Here is a 16,714-nt window from a genome sequence, read left to right as displayed (position 1 = left end):
CCAATATAATATTGACTCTGTCACTGGTACCATTCAATACTTCTCTTTAAAGAGAATAAGCATGATGTGAGCAGTACTAATATAGGAATCAATCAGATGCTTATTTTTATGAAGTGACAGTATTATAAATACAACCTCAATTTTACAAAATTAAAGCATAGATTAACTCTCAGTATAGAAGATTTGACTCATTGGGTTATTTATATTGTTAACAGCAAGTCAGCCCCCCACAAGTATCAGAGTATAAAAGCAAACACTGTGAAAATTGGGTGGGATAAGGTGTCATTTGGAGGTGTCTCTTATATTGACTGCACAGGAGTCCTGAGACAAGATCTAGTGTCAACTAACTAGGCATATCACTTGAAAGGTTCATTCAGAGAGGAACCTAAATTTTAGGTTGGAGAGAATGCAGAAAACATCAGCCTAAAATAAATGCCCCAGTTATCCTCAATAAAACCAGATCCACAGTTGAAATAAGCAGTCATAGCTCTATCAATTTCAGAAGAGCTTGAGCAATATAACAAGTTGAGATTCTGGTCCTATGAATAGCTCCTTTGACTTCAGTAGGATTACTCACACAGTCTATGAGTAAGTACATATAGATGTGTAAGATATTTGCTAAGCAACAGACAAGCAGCTACCAAAAAAGAAAAGAGATCTGTGAGATTAACAACTTTTAAACATAAAGCATATAATCCTGTAGACACCTACACACATGGATAATATTACGCATTGGGGTACTTTAATTGTTTGTATTAATATTTCTTGGTTTCCTTACATCTACTGTTGGTGGTTCCTTGCCCACATTAAAACATCTAGATGAACCAAAGTATTCTTTTTTCTCCTTCAGTTGTTGTTTAAGAATACACCATATTCTATTCATATTAATATTCCTAAACTAAACATGTTGCATTCCATAGACAATATTACATACACCAAAAGCCATTATTGCCTTTTCAAAAAGGAATACTTTAAAAATGCCAGTGTTGTTACACTATAAAGTAAAAAAGCTCTAGCTGAAATTCACATATTGTCGACATTCATTAGTACTATCGATATAACTGAACTTTCTTGTTCTTATTAGGGTTACCATAGAAATGAGCCTAAAGCTATTACATGAATTGTTACTGTTATTAAGAAGTAGTCTATTTCGGTTTCATTTGTGTGTTTTTAAGAATCTTTGACTATTCACAAGAATAAAACTACCTTGATATTAAAATTAAGGCTAGGAAGGAGGAGGGGTGTTTAAACAAACATAAGGTTATTTAATAAAATTAAGCAGTAAGTTGTGTGGCACCCACACACTGTGTAAAGCAAGCATTCTCTATAATTCCATGGTTTTATGCTTGTATATGCTATTCTTTCAGACATGCAAATGGTGCACAGCTGACTGTATAATGAAATGCTATATATAAATATGAAAAGTCCAATAAAGGAATGATATTAACCTTTAAAGTTAGGCAAGCACTTTACACATATAATACCATGCTTTCAAACATTTTTACATAAATGTGCAATCGCGCATTACTTCCTCATTGCTCAAGAGACTTATAGTGTATTACATGAGGAAATAAGATTCTAAGTCATCTTTGTAAGATATGTAAGGTCTTTCTAGTGTGTAATTATAATAATATGTAAAAAAGAGATTTTCATAAGAAAAGATGTAAAACTGCATTTTAACTACTTGACTGATCCAATATACACAAATGTATATTTCAGGCTAGATAAAAGGAAGACATTTTTTACCATGAGGGTGGTGAAACACTGGCACGGGTTGCCCAGAGAGGTGGTCGATGCCCCATCCCTGGGAACATTCAAGGTCAGGTTGGACGGGGCTCTGAGCAACCTGATCTAGTTGAAGATGTCCCTGCTCATTCCAGGGGGGGTTGATGACCATTGCAGGTCCCTTCCAACCCAAACAATTCTATGATTCTATCTAATGACACATTGGCACACAAATGTATTTTGTGTGTGTTTGTGTGGGGGGATGAAGAGTATGTCTGTATGTACAGCAGTGATTGCATGCTTTTGGATTAAAGGTAATAATTCTTTAAAAGATCTGGCTGAATGAATAGTACAAAGGGTATCTGAGCAGCAACTGCTTTACCTGATGAAGGACAAATACTTTGCTAAAGTAACTCAACTAGAAGCTGTGTGGTTTAGAATCCCATCTGTATGAGTTTGTTAGTGACCTCAGTCAGCAGAAAGAAAAATTTGACACACTATTAATAAGAAATCATTTGGATGCAAATTTTATCTGCAGTGTAGTGCCTTTCAATCAGAAGAAGTTTGTGAGACAAAACCTTTGAGCCACTACAAAACCGGCAGGCAACCTATCAAGCTTTTCAGTAAAATGATCTATGAACAGATTCTCTTGTACCCATTCTCAACAGAAGATTGAATGAATACTTTAGATATGAAACATGCAGAAAGAACAAATAATATTCTCTTCAATTTTCTTATTTAGTAAATCTGGGTGATATATTTTTTTTGTATAAAGAAGGAAAACAGAGTCAGATTGAAACTTCATGGATGGGCTTTTGGGTGAATTCTGGGTATAAAATGCAAGAGGCCTAACAAATCTTTTGGGAGAAAATGACAGCTCTCAGTTTTTCATCCAGTGAACTAAGAAGTGAAATTTCACCGAGAAAAGTACTGGTAGAAAGATTTGTGAGTCTTTGGAGGAAAAAGAAGGATGAGAGACTAAAACCTAGAGTACATATCTGATCTTTTTATGTAGTGTAAGACTCTTCTAAGAAATGCTTTGCTGCTCCAAAACTTTGCAATATTTAGGAACTCCTTTAACTTATTTGACAAACAAATATATCTTGCCCTTTGTCTACTCCTACATGAACTTCCATGCTTACCTGCAAATGTTGTCCTGCTCTGTAAGTAGGAATTTGAGGTTTGGTACCCATGAGAGTGTTCCCAATTCCTTCTGGTTTGTTTCTCAAGAAAGATAGTGCCATAAGAATAATGCTTTGGAAATCATCTCATCATACTTCTGTATTATTCCTTTCAAGGATCAAGCTCTCTCAGATGAGCAATATTTCACTATCTTACATTAGCCTTTCTTAAAAACCTTTTTTTACAAGTCGTGGATCCATGGGAGGGATGAGTGGGAGAAAGTGTGAAGGGAGGCCAGGCAGGAGGTTGTTCATGTTCTCCTGCTCAAAGTTTCATTGATCTTTTTGGAACTATGAAATAAAAGAATGGCACTTCCCATTTTCTTTCAATGCAGAAGGTGAATAACTTTGATTGTATAAGGTGAGAGAGAGTCTGTCTGCTGTTTCTTGCCCTTTCAGAAGGCAGGAAAGAAGAAGAGAAACTCAGCCAGAAGTTAAAGTATAAATATAGATGTTCAAAAAGTGTTAGATAAGGTATATCTTAAGAGGCAGCAAACAAATATTTGCTCAATGAGCAATGAATTAGAAAAGAAACTGGAGAGAAAAATTCTAAATTCATGGGAAAATTGAGACATTCCCACTACGCAATGCAAACAACTTGTTCTTGCTTTGTATTGGATTGACGCCATTCAATTTGGAATCAATAATGACCCAAGTTAGCCAAGCATTAAAGTTAGAAGGCAAAAAAGGACAAAGTTCTGAATTTTCAGCTGCACGTAGAAGTCTACGAAAACTTTTGCTTACCTCAACAGCCTGATAAAATTCATTACTAAAACATCAGAAGAACTGGATAGTAAAGTTTCTCCTTCTCTAGGGGAAAACAGACTGGGATGAACAATAAATGCATGCATAGCTATTAACAGCATGCTTTTTCATATTTGTTTGTGTTCTTGTTATATTTCACTTCTTACTGTAGTTTGTGTCCATATTGAAGGTAACATCTAAAGAGTCAAAAATTCCTGTCTTTCAAGAATGATGGAAGAGATGGAAAGCTCATCTGCTAAATGGGTGGGCTTTTAAAAGTAGGTACTTCGGAATTCTTTGCAACAATAAAACAACCTTGTTAAAGTGAAAAATTAAATCAAAGAATTGCTACATTCCATCACTACACAATTTTGCACAGAAATATTAATGAGTTAAGTATTGAGACAAATTCAAATGAAATATTAATAAGTTGAATAGAATACTGTAGTTTAAAGTAACTTTCATCTGTATTTTGCAAGTCATAACAAATATATGAGCACTTGCCCTTAGAGGGAGAATATGCTTAACAATATTCATCGGAATAAAAAAATACCTAAATGAAATAACTACAATAATATACGTTTTTCTTTGTAGCACCAGTTCAAAGCTAACTGGTCATTAGAATGCCATAATTTCAGTGAAGGAAAACTGTAAGTGCTAGTTACCTGGCACTTTTAAGGCATATATAAATTCACTGTAGATCTACAGAAAAAAAAAAAAAAAAAAAAAAGGCTATTTAAACATTCATAGTGCCAGTATACTAAGAAAAATTAATTAATTAGAGAAAGACTTGGCTGTTTAAAAAAAAAATAAATCTAGATTACAGTACTATTAAGCAAGTGCTGTTTCCAAAAATTATCAAGATCAGAAGCTTCAAGGGGAAAAAAATCACTGTCTATAAATTATACATCTTATTTATGAGAACAAAATGAAATAGGACAACTATCAGTATACATCATTTCAATCACGCTATATACATGTAGCTGTATACATAACCTAAGTTTAATCTCATCTAAGTTCAGTCATTTGTTAAACAGGTAAGAACAAATATTTGGGCCAAATTTTCCAACAGAGCTATTTAGACAAATTAGACAACAATTTAGACAAAAGAATAAGGTGACTTTATGTATGAGTATTTATTGAAGAGCTTCAATTGTGCCATGGTTTTAATGACAGAACTACTGATACTAATAGAGATAGAATTTTGCTTACAATAAAAAAAAAATATTTACAAACCAAAAAGAGAGAATAAAAAATAGAAGAAAGTATAAGCTTTTTTGCAGAGAGGGTTGTCTCCTACTTTATGTTCCAATGACTGTCGATAACAACGCAGCCTAAGTCACAGCATCAAATGGATTCCTAGAAAGTCAGAGATGCTACACTATGATCCTCTGCGTTCACTCAATTTACCAGTGTTTTTGCACTACTGTTTTGAGGCTATTGAGAGTATTGGGATGCATTAAACAGCATAATCAGCCAGTCAAAACAGATCTTCATACCTCTGTATTTAGCATTGGTGCAGCCTCACCTTGAGTTTTTTGTGCAGTTCTGTGCCCCACACAATTTAAGAAGGATGTTCAGGTCCTTGAATGCATCCAGAGGAGGGCAACAAAGCTCGTGAAAGGGCTGCAAGGCATATTCTATGAGCAGTGGCTAAGGACTTTGGGCTTGTCTAGTTTGGAGAAAGGGAGCCTGAGGGGTGACCTGATTGCTCTCTACAGCTTCCTGAGGAGGGGAAGTGGAGAGGGAGGTGCTGACCTCTTCTCCCTGGTATCCAGCGATAGGACCCATGGGAATGGTTCAGACCTGCGCCAGGGCAGGTTTAGACTGGACATGAGGAAGCATTTCTTTACCGAGAGGTTGGTCAAACACTGGAACAGGCTTCCTAGAGAGGTGGTCGATGCCCCAAGCCTGTCAGAGTTTAAGAGGCATTTGGACAATGCCCTAATAACATGCTTTAACTTTTGGTTAGCCCTGAAGTGGTCAGGCTAGATGATCCTTGTAGGTCCCTTCCAACTGAAATATTCCATTCTATTCTTAATATTCTAAATATTCCACCATAAAGAAAATATAGCTTTCTGCAACCTAGGGCTGTAATTTCTTTAATTTTTGACAGGAGGAAGAAACAAAGTTTTCTTCTTTAGCATAAAAAGTCCAGGGTAAAAAAAAATTCTTAGAGGGATATTTAAACTGTGTATACAGGAGAAAGTAGAGGTGTGATTGTTCATCAAAACTCTCAATATATTCTGAAAAATAAAGCTACTACAATAATCTTAAAGTTATTGATACCTCTCTCCGTCGAGAAGCCCAACAGGTTTGTTTGATTTTCCAAACGACAGCCGCTACCAGCAGTAAGGATAAGAAACAACTGCAATCACAAAACAAAACAAAAAAATAATTGTAACATAATGGTCTAAAAAAGCTTATGTTTTTAGGGTATCAATGGTAACAAAAATACATTTAAGTGTGGAAAAAACCCCACAAAAATAGAGGAAACCTAAACTCTACTAGGATAACATACAACAGTCAACCATCAAAGTTCAAAGTCAAAAGAGAATGCACACCTCTGATGCTGTGGTTGTCTCCATAAAATGCTATTACTGTCTCCATTAGCATGGGATAAGCTTCATTACAACCATCCACATACCCACAACAGTCTCAACAGATATGCACTGCATGTTCCACATTTAGCAGATGGAAAAAGAGGGTGAAATATAGCAAGAAATTATACCAATTTATACTTCTCTCAGTTCGTGAATTCTGAATAATTTCCTGGAATGCAGGAATGATAACTATGCAGGGAGTATAATTAGTTTGAGGAACCAGGTTTGCACATGACAATAGGTCTGGTTTATCAAATGGAGTATTTCTATGGTGAATTGCCAGGGAAAACATCCCAACGTACATCACCACATTACAGTCCCAAAGACACAACAGAAGAAGAAAAAGAAAAAAAAAAATATCAAAATTATTAACTTCTGCAGTTCACAACTGGAGCATATGAGCATATGCTTTCTCTTTTTCTCCAATATTTTTGTATTTGTAACATTTAGACCATAAAGGATTTTGGTAGAAAGATCATTGAACTCAATCTCTTTTAGTGAATTTCTGGATACCAACAAAAGTCTTATAAAGCTGACACCTAATGTAAGCAATCAGAAGATTTTTTAATTTTTTAAACAGTTTTTTATAAAAATATCTGGATTTTCTAGCTGTGTGAAGAACTTTCAGTCATGTTACAACACCTGCTGTGTACACTGTTTTCAATTAATACAACCCTGTAACTATTGAATTGTACTAGTCATCTGTAATATTTTTTTTTTTGCCAAAAAGCTTCAAAATGTATTCTTTAACTAATATGGGACATACTAAGAATTCCCTGAAGTACTACAGTTCAGAGAAGTACTGTGAAATATAATCCTTATCCATGCAGTAACACCAATGTTTCCCTGTATCATGCTGTAAACAGGACTGAAATTATGACCTAGAAGATACATCTCCAGAAGTAACAGCTCATGGCATTCAATATTTATCCATAATATGGAGACTATTAGAAACCTGTTTATGGCAACCGTAGTTTAATGTCACTATTATGGTAATGGAATGAAAGCACCCAATCATTCCTTCGTCTGCAAGCAACAGAATCAGCTATACCACTGAATATTTGACAACAAAAAGTACCATTGCTCTAAGTATGTTCAAAAGTCAGTCTCCATAACACAAGCTTTCCTTGATAGTTAAAGCAATACAAATCAATATGGCTTTCTATTAGCATCTTATTTGCTTAAAACTCTTTTCACTGTAAGCTTTAAAAATTCTTTTTTACCAATTTCTTCTTTGAACACCCTTGAGAAAGCCTGCCAGAGTGAGGCCAAGTTTGAAAGAGAAAAGTACCAAATATATAAAGTGCTTTGGGCATAGAATGCTCAATTAAAATTAACAGCTTGGGTTTTTACTTAAGAGCTTAATTCTGTCTGTTTAGCTCCAAGAAGGCTGATGGTTCTGAGCCTGAAAGGAAAAAATGGTTAAAGGATCTGTTTCTAGATGCACAGTTTGACTTTCCTCTTAACAGCCAATGTCAACCACCAGCATTTTTTTAGCAGTTTTTTAATGCTCTTTGGGACTTAGGGATTTTTATGGAAACGAAGATATATACTCTCTCTCTCCTTGTAGGGCCATTTTAAATACTGCATTGAGCTTTTATTGGTTCTTGGCACAGATCCTTAAAAAAAAAAGGCACTTTTAATTTTGATTGGTTCTGATCAATGGATCAGAACAGTTCAGCATATTTAAGAACCGCTCTGCCAATAGAAAATTGTTGGAAGAGTCAACGATCTGTAATAAAAGGATGTGAGAGGGCAAGTGCTGGTTCAAGAACCTTAGGGAATTCAGAAGAGAAATCTCAACCTTACACTTTAATGAATCTCAGCGTAAATCATCTTTCTACATGGGTCTTTGCTGAAAGGAACTAACACAGTAAGAACATTTTAATTGATACACCATTTTATTAGCACAGTATTTCTTACTAGAAGAGTTTCTCTTAAGAGTTTTTCACAACAAAATATCTAAGGAGCACAAAGAATGTTATGACAGAAACTGATCATCAGAGAACATTCACCATTTTGTTTAATGCATCACTCCAGTTGATGCACTGATTTCACTTTTTAAAATTTGTCTTTAGCTGTCTCCCTTTCTCCAGTCTCCTTTGAAAGTGAGTACAAGATGACTGTGAATTTATATTTGGTGTCTAGGGAAAACCAGGACAAAAAACCCCCACTGACCATCAGGATAAATCCAGTTTTGCAGCAACATCTTTTAAACTTTTTAAACCAATAGCTGCTTACAAATACTGTTTCCCAGAAAAGTTATCCCTACCACATAAGGTACTGTCTAGCTAGTAACTGCAACAGATGCTTAGGGGCAACATCAGAGTACTGACAAGTTGCTATAAATTAGCATGCTGTGCATGAAGTAAGGGTAAGCCATTTCACTTACTTTTCTCCTCCTTCCAAAAAAACTAAATTAGGAAAATATCAGCAACTCTGTTTAAAATGATGAACTCAAACCTCCTAGAATTTGAAAAAGATTAATACATTCAAGAGAGCTGGACACAATAAACTAAGACAGCCTTGCACTGTGCAACTGCTTCATTATGAGCAGGAACAGAATCACTTTCCTCAGAAAATTCTCTCCTTCACATTTACTAATTTCTTGAACAATTCTCTTAAGCTAGTAGAAGAGAAAAACTTGAGAGTTCTGGCTGAAAAACTTCAGACAAATTGCTTCTGTGGTCTGTACACCAATGAAGCTGGGTCACACATTGAACTTTCCTGTCATCAGTCAAAACATCATTTAGTTTATGTGCAAAGTCAAAATCAGAAATAAGTGTTTCAAAGACACACCCATAAAATAATATCAATCATTGGAAATTACAGCATTGACAACGTGAAATGTTTACTTAATGCTTTTGTATGATCTTTCCTTGGCAAGTAAACATGAACTATTTGACTTTCTTCTCTGTTTTGTTTTTTTTTTTAGTAGAAATAATCAGAAGGAAAAGAAATTTTAAAATTCATGTTAACGAAGAGAAGAAAGACATGGAAAATAAATTTTATCAAACTAACCTGGTTCCAGGCTGTGGTGAGATAATAGCCTTGGTTTATTTAGGGCAATAAAAATTAAAGCTGATTCCAAAGGATCTCACAATATTGAGTGACTCAGCAATAAAATAAGAGAATAAAATTCAGCGCCAATGAACTGAAGGCAATGTGCACAAGAAAAAGAAAAAAAAAACCCAACCAAACAACTCTCTAGCTACAAATACACAATGATAGGTTCTAAATTAGCAATTACCACTCAAGAAAATGGCCTTGAAGTCATTGCAGATAGTTCTTTGAACATATCAACTGAATGCTTAGTGGCTGTCAAAACAGCAAATAGGATGTTAGGAGAGATTAGAAAAGCAATAAAGAACAAAACAGAAAGCATTGGGATGCCAGTGCATAAATCTATAGGATGTCTGTATCTTGAAGCAACCATGACCTCATCTCACAAACACTAAGTTGAACTTAAAAGGTATAAAGGAGTACAGTCAACTTGGCTAGGGGAATAGAATGGCAGTAGAAATAAGCTCTCTTCAGTTTTGAAACAAAGTTGAAGTGAGACGTGATAAAGACATTAACACCACAGGGAAACAGTATAACAGCAGGACAAGTATAGACGGATGCTCTCCAATCCCCCAGCATACTTCTTAGCTCCTTCTTGTGACAGAGATATAAGAAAAGAAAGCACAATCACAAATAGTGTGGCAAAACAGAGTGCAGTGCAAAATAAATGAATTAAAAATTGGCCAGCTGACAGCTAAAAAATAAATTGTCAGAAGGGGACGAACATCAGAAAGGGAAATTTCTAGTCAGGTTTGCAAGGTTCCCAGAGTATCAGATCCAGTCAGTTTTGATGAGGATAATATATAATATCTGACAGGTCTATGCATGACACAAAGACTGAAGAAAAAAAGGTTAATGGTAAGGAGGACAAAGAAATTATTCAGTATGCCAATTGGTCAATTGTACCTATTTCAGCAAATTTTTATTTTTTTTTAAACACAATCACTGCTAAGTTGTATGTACAAGGACAAGAAATCCAGGCCTCGTTTACAGAGCAAAGGATATATATTCCCATTGGAATGAAGCAATTCCCAAAATAATTTAAAGATCAGCGTGAATGACCAACTCAGTATGAATCACTGCTGGGATGATGAAACAAAAAGGGTTAAAACAACCTTAAATACTCAGGTGCACAGTAGTAAGCAGCACTTGAGATGAATTTATCACTCTACAAGATATTGCCAAAGCAGATACTATCAGACATGTTCTTGAAATTCTGGTATTTGCATTTTTTTAAAGGAGGTTGGAAACATGGAGAGAACAGAGAGAAGAATCACAACAAATATTCAAAGGTTGGAGAAAATCCTTTACTGACAGTGATTTAACAAGCTCAACCATTTCACTTTTCAAAAAGACCAAGTGGTGACTTGCCTACAGTGTTGTTATGGGTTTGTGTGGTGGGGTTTTCGTAGTGGGGCAGAGGCCACAGGGGTGGCGCCTGTGAGAAGCTGCTGGAAGCTTCCCCAGCTCCAAGTCGGACACACACCACTGGCCCAGGCCAAGCCCATCAGCGATGGCAGTAGCGCCTCTGGGAGAACAGATTTAAGAAGAGGAACCTGCAGTGAGTGGGGGGAGATTGGAATGTGAGGAACCCCTCTGCAGATACCAAGGTCAGTGAGGAAGGTGGGGAGGAGGAGCGGGGGAGGAGGGGATGCCCCTGCAGCCCGCGGTGAGGCGGCAGGCTGTCCCCCCCCAGCCCGTGGAGGGGAGCAGATGCCCACCTGCAGCCCGGGGAGAGAGGAGCCCACGCCGGAGCAGGGGGATGCCCCCCGAGATGGCCGCCACTCTGTGGGAAAGCCCATGCTGGAGCAGTCTGTGCCTGAAGGACTGCAGCCCACAGAAGGGACCCACGCTGGAGCAGTTCGTGAAGAACTACAGCCTGCGGGAAGGACTCACGTTGGAGAAGTTCGTGGAGGACTGTCTCCCATGGGAGGGACCCCACGCTGGAGCAGGGGAAGAGTGAGGAGTCCTCCCCCAGAGGAGGAAGGAGCGGCAGAGACAACGTGTGATGAACTGACCCCAACCCCCATTCCCCGTCCCCCTGCACCACTGGGGGGGAGAAGGTAGAGAAAATCAGGAGTGGAGTTGTGCCCGGGAAGGAGGGAGGGGTGGGGGGAACGCGTTCTAAGGTTTGGTTTTACTTCCCAACATCCTTGTTTTGATTTGATTAGTAGTAAATTAAATTGGTTTTGTTTCTTCCCCAAGTTGAGCCTGTCTTTTGCCCATGACTATAAGTGGTGAGTGATCCCTCCCTAGTCCTTGTCTCAACCCATGAGCCTTTATATTTTCTCATCCCACCATGGCTGGGGCGAGGAGTGAGCGAGCAGCTGCATGGTGCTTTGTTACCAGCTGGGTTTAAACCATGACAAGTGTATACAAGTTTCCATGGGGAGAAAATACCAAGGCTCTCATTCATCTAGCACAAAAAAACATGGTAAGAAACAATGGCTGGAAGCAGACACATTTGAATTAAATTCAGACATTATTATGATTTACTTTCTGTATCATAAAATAATGTTACATATACTGAAAAAAGATTTGACTATGCTGCAATGACCAGATAATCTAAGATACAGCAAATGGATGGATGGTAAACAGAAAGTACGAAAAATAATTGTGCTTACACAGACTCATCCAGGTGGTCATAGATTATTGGTCCACCATTTCTGACTCTTTAGTTGAGACTCTGAATGACAACCGAATAAACAGATAGATGCCTTTGCAATGCAGATGGCTTACGAAATGCTGACACAGAGTACAGAGGGAATGACTTTCTGCACTTATGAATGTAAATCTTCCCAATAAGACAATTATCACGCTAAGACACACTTAAAGCCACAGCAGCCCAAGTGTTATCAGGACTTCGTATTCTCTAGAACAAAGAAATGATCTGCCAGAAAATAATGACATAGCTTTGCACAGTTGCCCCTTCAAACCTTGTGGAACAAAATAGGAGAAAACACTAAAAAAGCACGCTTGGAAAAAAGCAATTCATCACCCGTAGCGCGTATCACAGGCTGATTGGAAGTTATCGTCTTAGTATTAAGTAGGAGACAATAAACAATAAGAGAATGGATGAACTGAAGAGGAAGAAGCCTTGAACATAACTAGTTTATGTCCAATGCAGCAGAGGAAAGTGGGCAAGGAAGGTCTGCAGAACAACAGGGTCTAGCAGTAAGGTCTAGGGAGACAGATGATCTTCCCAGAAGAGCTCTGGGTAGCATGAAAATACAATTACTGATTTAATAGAGCACAGAAAAGGAAAACCGCAAGGAACAATTACTGCCTGCATAACTATTTTTGCAATATACAGAGTAAATTTTTAACTTACAGAGGTTATCTTTAGACTTATTTAGTGCAGTTCACAGACCTGGCTGAGGAGCGAGAGGGCAATGTTTTCCATAACTGAGAAATTATTTTCTGTGTGTGCATTTAGGAGGCAGATGGAAAACCATAAAGGGAATTAGTGGATGTGTTGCTGCTTGGTATGTGCAAATTAAAACAAAACCTGTAGGTCTTTAAAGAACTCAAATTACAGGGATAAATACAGGGGAAAATCTGTGAAATGTAATGGTCGGTGTGGTTGGACTAGATGAATTAAAGACACATTGGTGCCTTTAGCTCTATAAATGCATTATAAACACCCTATAGAATTCCTTTTTTTTCATTACATATTAATGCCTATAAGTAAGCTACATACTGTATCAAAACAGTACTTGCATTAAAATGAAATAATTTACTTATTTTTGCAGTGATGTAAAAGGAACTATTTCATGAATTAAATATAAATATTTTAAGGACCAATATTGTAAATGGAAGGTAAACAGAACAAAACAAAGTGTTCCATCCTTTGCTATTTCTTTTCTCATTCTCTGATTATTTAACATGCAAAGAGAAATTAAAATGTCTGAAAAGGTATGTAAACATTCATGCATGAATAATTGTTGTTTCTATGATTTTACTTAAGCCACTGATTTGCATAATAATTCAGTATAAATTTCCATATTGGATGAAAGCAAGCACTTTTTCAAACTTTACCTTAAATCTAGTATATTTTTAATTCTATTAAAATTAAAAATTGTGCAGGATTCTACTTCGAGCGCCCATCACATTTACTCATCTTATGACAGGGGACAAAGCACAGCAGCAGCACACAGCTGAGCACGGTGCAGAATCCCTAAGCTATCAGCAGTTAAACCCACCTCGGGAGCAGCATATCTGTGCCAGCACAGTTTGTCAAGACTATTCTAACATCTCACAAGAAAACCGATGGTCTGTTAGCTTGACTACAGCATCACACTAACACGGTTATGCTGTCACCATGCTCAAATATGTGGCAGACATGTCCTTAAATTCCTAGGGGAATGCCTGCATTGCTTGTTTAGTGTGGATCTGGAGTAGGCTTTTGGACAAATTCCCTAATTGTCACCACTGTTGTGCTCATACTGTGGAGCAATCTCGGAGCTCATGATGGAGAAGCTGACCTGGAAGATGTGCAATGTACACTCCAGACACAAATGGGCTTTCGGTCCATGGAACTAAATTAGAGCTAGTCCAAAGTGAAACAATGACAAGAAGCATATAGTGTGGACGTCACGTCCTCAGCACCGTTTTACTCAACAGATGATCTCCTACTTGTCCACACTGCTTACTAATAGAGACATAAGCACCCAAAGATTGCTTTCATGAAGTCATTTAGGTGCACAGCAGTCTCACTGACTGCCCACATGCATACTTACGCATATTTTAAAAGCTCCTCCCAAGTCTTTTTTTGAAAATAGGAGTTGGGCCATCAAGGTGACTATTGCTTAATTACTTGAAACTTGCTGTGCTGTGTGAGGCAATAGTTAAATATCCCTCTAGATCCACAAACCTCTTGCCCATTGGTCTCACCTTCTTTGCCAAGAGCACAAAAATGTACACTGCACTAAACAGCAATCTTAACAGTGGCCCCACACTGTATTAATGTTTCTCCTTCATACTAACTACGGCATTTTTAAACATGAACAAAAAATAAGAGTATTCAGTAATAAAAAAAAAAAAAAAAGACAAAAATCTTTTTAACGTAGATACATATAAAGAAAACAAGTCTTATATCCCAGTTAATTTTTTTAAAATTAATATTGCAAAAGTTTCCTAAGAGAGAATGTATACTCTTTTTCTAAGAACTGTTTTTCTGACGTATTATTTACCATGTTTTTATTGGCAAATAGAGCACATTTTAATTGATATGTTATAAAGCAAGCACAATTCTAAAATGAAAATAGTTGAACAATTATTTTTCTAAAACCATGACTCCAAATAGCAATTATTGTCACAGCAATTGATTTCTCTCATTGTACTTGACAAGAACATTGTGTTTATGATTATGATGTGCTAGCTTCAGCCATCCTTCCTTGTGTTAACTAATATACACATGACAAGCAGCTCCAAAGATTTCAACTGGATTATCTGAAGTACAAAGCACTGTAAACATAATATTAGGAGTCTGATACGTATGAGAACAGTATAAAATTTTTTATGTTTTTAATGATTAATTAAATTGCTCTGAATCACACAGTTTTACAAACACTGCTATAAGTAGGAGTATTTCAATGATTAGCAATTCAGAATGATTCCAGGAATGAAGTGTTACGGTTCCAAATTAAAATGTGTGAAGACTTAAGAGGAATGTAGTCTTGGCTAACAACAGAGTAGGGCATGCAGCTTCCAGACCATGGTAACACAGTGTGTGGGATCAGGGTAATAAATCCTGGCTGACCCTGTGGAGCCAAGGCATATCAGCCAGTAGTGCTTGTTTCCAGGTCTAAGAAAGCTCTGGCTACCACAGCCAGTGAAACACACTGCCTACGAACCCACCACTACCATCTAGGTGATTCAGGAATGTCCCTCTCTTTTTCTTACTGGTCGTGAGAAATACTACCAGTACCAGCAGCTCCATGAACCAGCAGGGCTGTTTTCCTCTTACATCAGCCTAGATCTATGCCCCATTCCATGACAGATTTTTCCTGCCCCTGTTTTAACAACGCAATAGCTCCTGAGCTCCAACTTTTCCCCCACAGTTTCTCCATGAATTAAAGGAATGCAAGGGAAATTTAACTCAGCTGTGAACCTTCTAATCTTAAAACCATACAAAGGGTTCAAGCCATCAGTTCTTGCTTTCTGAACTGGAAAGAGAAAGAAATGTCTGAATATGAAGTAAATGGTATTTAAAACTTCAAGTATTACCAAAAATCATTTAAATGCAAATTTGTATTTATTTATTTGTGTCTCAAATGGAATTCACACAAGTTAAGCAACACCTTTCAAGTTCATTTGAAACTAATTACATGGATAATTCTACTTATCCAGATGACAGAGATTAAAATGCTATTTTTGGATGCAGTCCTGAAAATCTATATATTCCCATAAGTAAATCTTGCATGAAGTGTCTCATGAAAGTCACATAATTGCCCCTAAAATTCACTTCTCACATGTCCACAGCTACCAACCTTATAAAAAAACAGAGTAACAGTTAAAAATATATATATATGGCCTTCTATTAGTCTGGTCCTCCCAGTCAGAACCCTATGTTTGGTAAGAATGCAAGGTAAAGAATACCCACATTAGAATTGTTTTACTGTGTCATGGTTGATTAACAGGAATAGCATCTGCACAGAGATGTCATCTATAAAGTTACTGACCAAGGTTTTAAATGAAGATTTAAAACCATTACAAGAGCATAATGGAAATATCTTAGCTCATGGATTAAAAAACCCATTCATATATGGAGAGTCAACTGAAAGCATTTTTCTTTAATATATTCAAAAATTCTTAAAGATGGCAATAGAAAGTCTGTATACACATTTCTGCAGTTCACACAGCAAAGTAATTGCCATGAACAGCTCTGCAGGTATAGAAAACACTAATACATAGTTATTCTAAGGTGAGAAAAGGCTGACAGTGTATACAATAGGGATCAGATCTTAGAATAAACTCAACTGTTAAATGGTATAAACTTTTCTATTTATTTGAGTTTTTAACATGTATTTAAAAAAGAAAAAAAAAGGAAACCCAAAAGAATAGGTTTCAATGATTTTAGATTCCTGCATTTCAACATAGTGTTCTTCCATGCCAGTCCAACGTCTATCAAGTATCATCAGTGCAGACTCAGGTTATACCCCAAGGAAACATCAAACCTTTGTGAAGACTTCCACCTAGTATCAGAGCAGTCCTTCCAACTGAGGAGAACAGGAGACCACTTCTAAAGAATTTCCTACTCCTGGTGTAGGAAAATACTACAATTCTTATTTTCATAACATCTGTCTCTTGGAATCACACACAAACTGAATATTTCTGCTTGGAAACAGATTTAACTGGCACTTATCTCACTTAGAATAAAATAAAAGGAAGAAGGAA

The 16,714-nt window shown here is 36.8% G+C and overlaps 1 protein-coding gene across 1 annotated transcript in view; it reads right to left on the bottom strand.

The window, feature by feature from the left end:
• The window catches only part of ATRNL1 (attractin like 1), a 537,457-nt gene that overhangs the window by 229,647 nt on the left and 291,096 nt on the right, over window positions 1–16,714 (bottom strand). The window contains exon 26 of the mRNA XM_075026472.1: window positions 5,940–6,018. Coding sequence (XP_074882573.1) covers window positions 5,940–6,018 — 79 coding nt within the window. The remainder of the gene's footprint in view (window positions 1–5,939; window positions 6,019–16,714) is intronic.

Source organism: Buteo buteo, chromosome 4, assembly GCF_964188355.1.
Source record: "Buteo buteo chromosome 4, bButBut1.hap1.1, whole genome shotgun sequence".
Classification (NCBI taxonomy): domain Eukaryota; kingdom Metazoa; phylum Chordata; class Aves; order Accipitriformes; family Accipitridae; genus Buteo; species Buteo buteo.
Note: the sequence above shows the minus strand (reverse complement) of the source record. Positions and strands in the feature narration are given on the sequence as shown.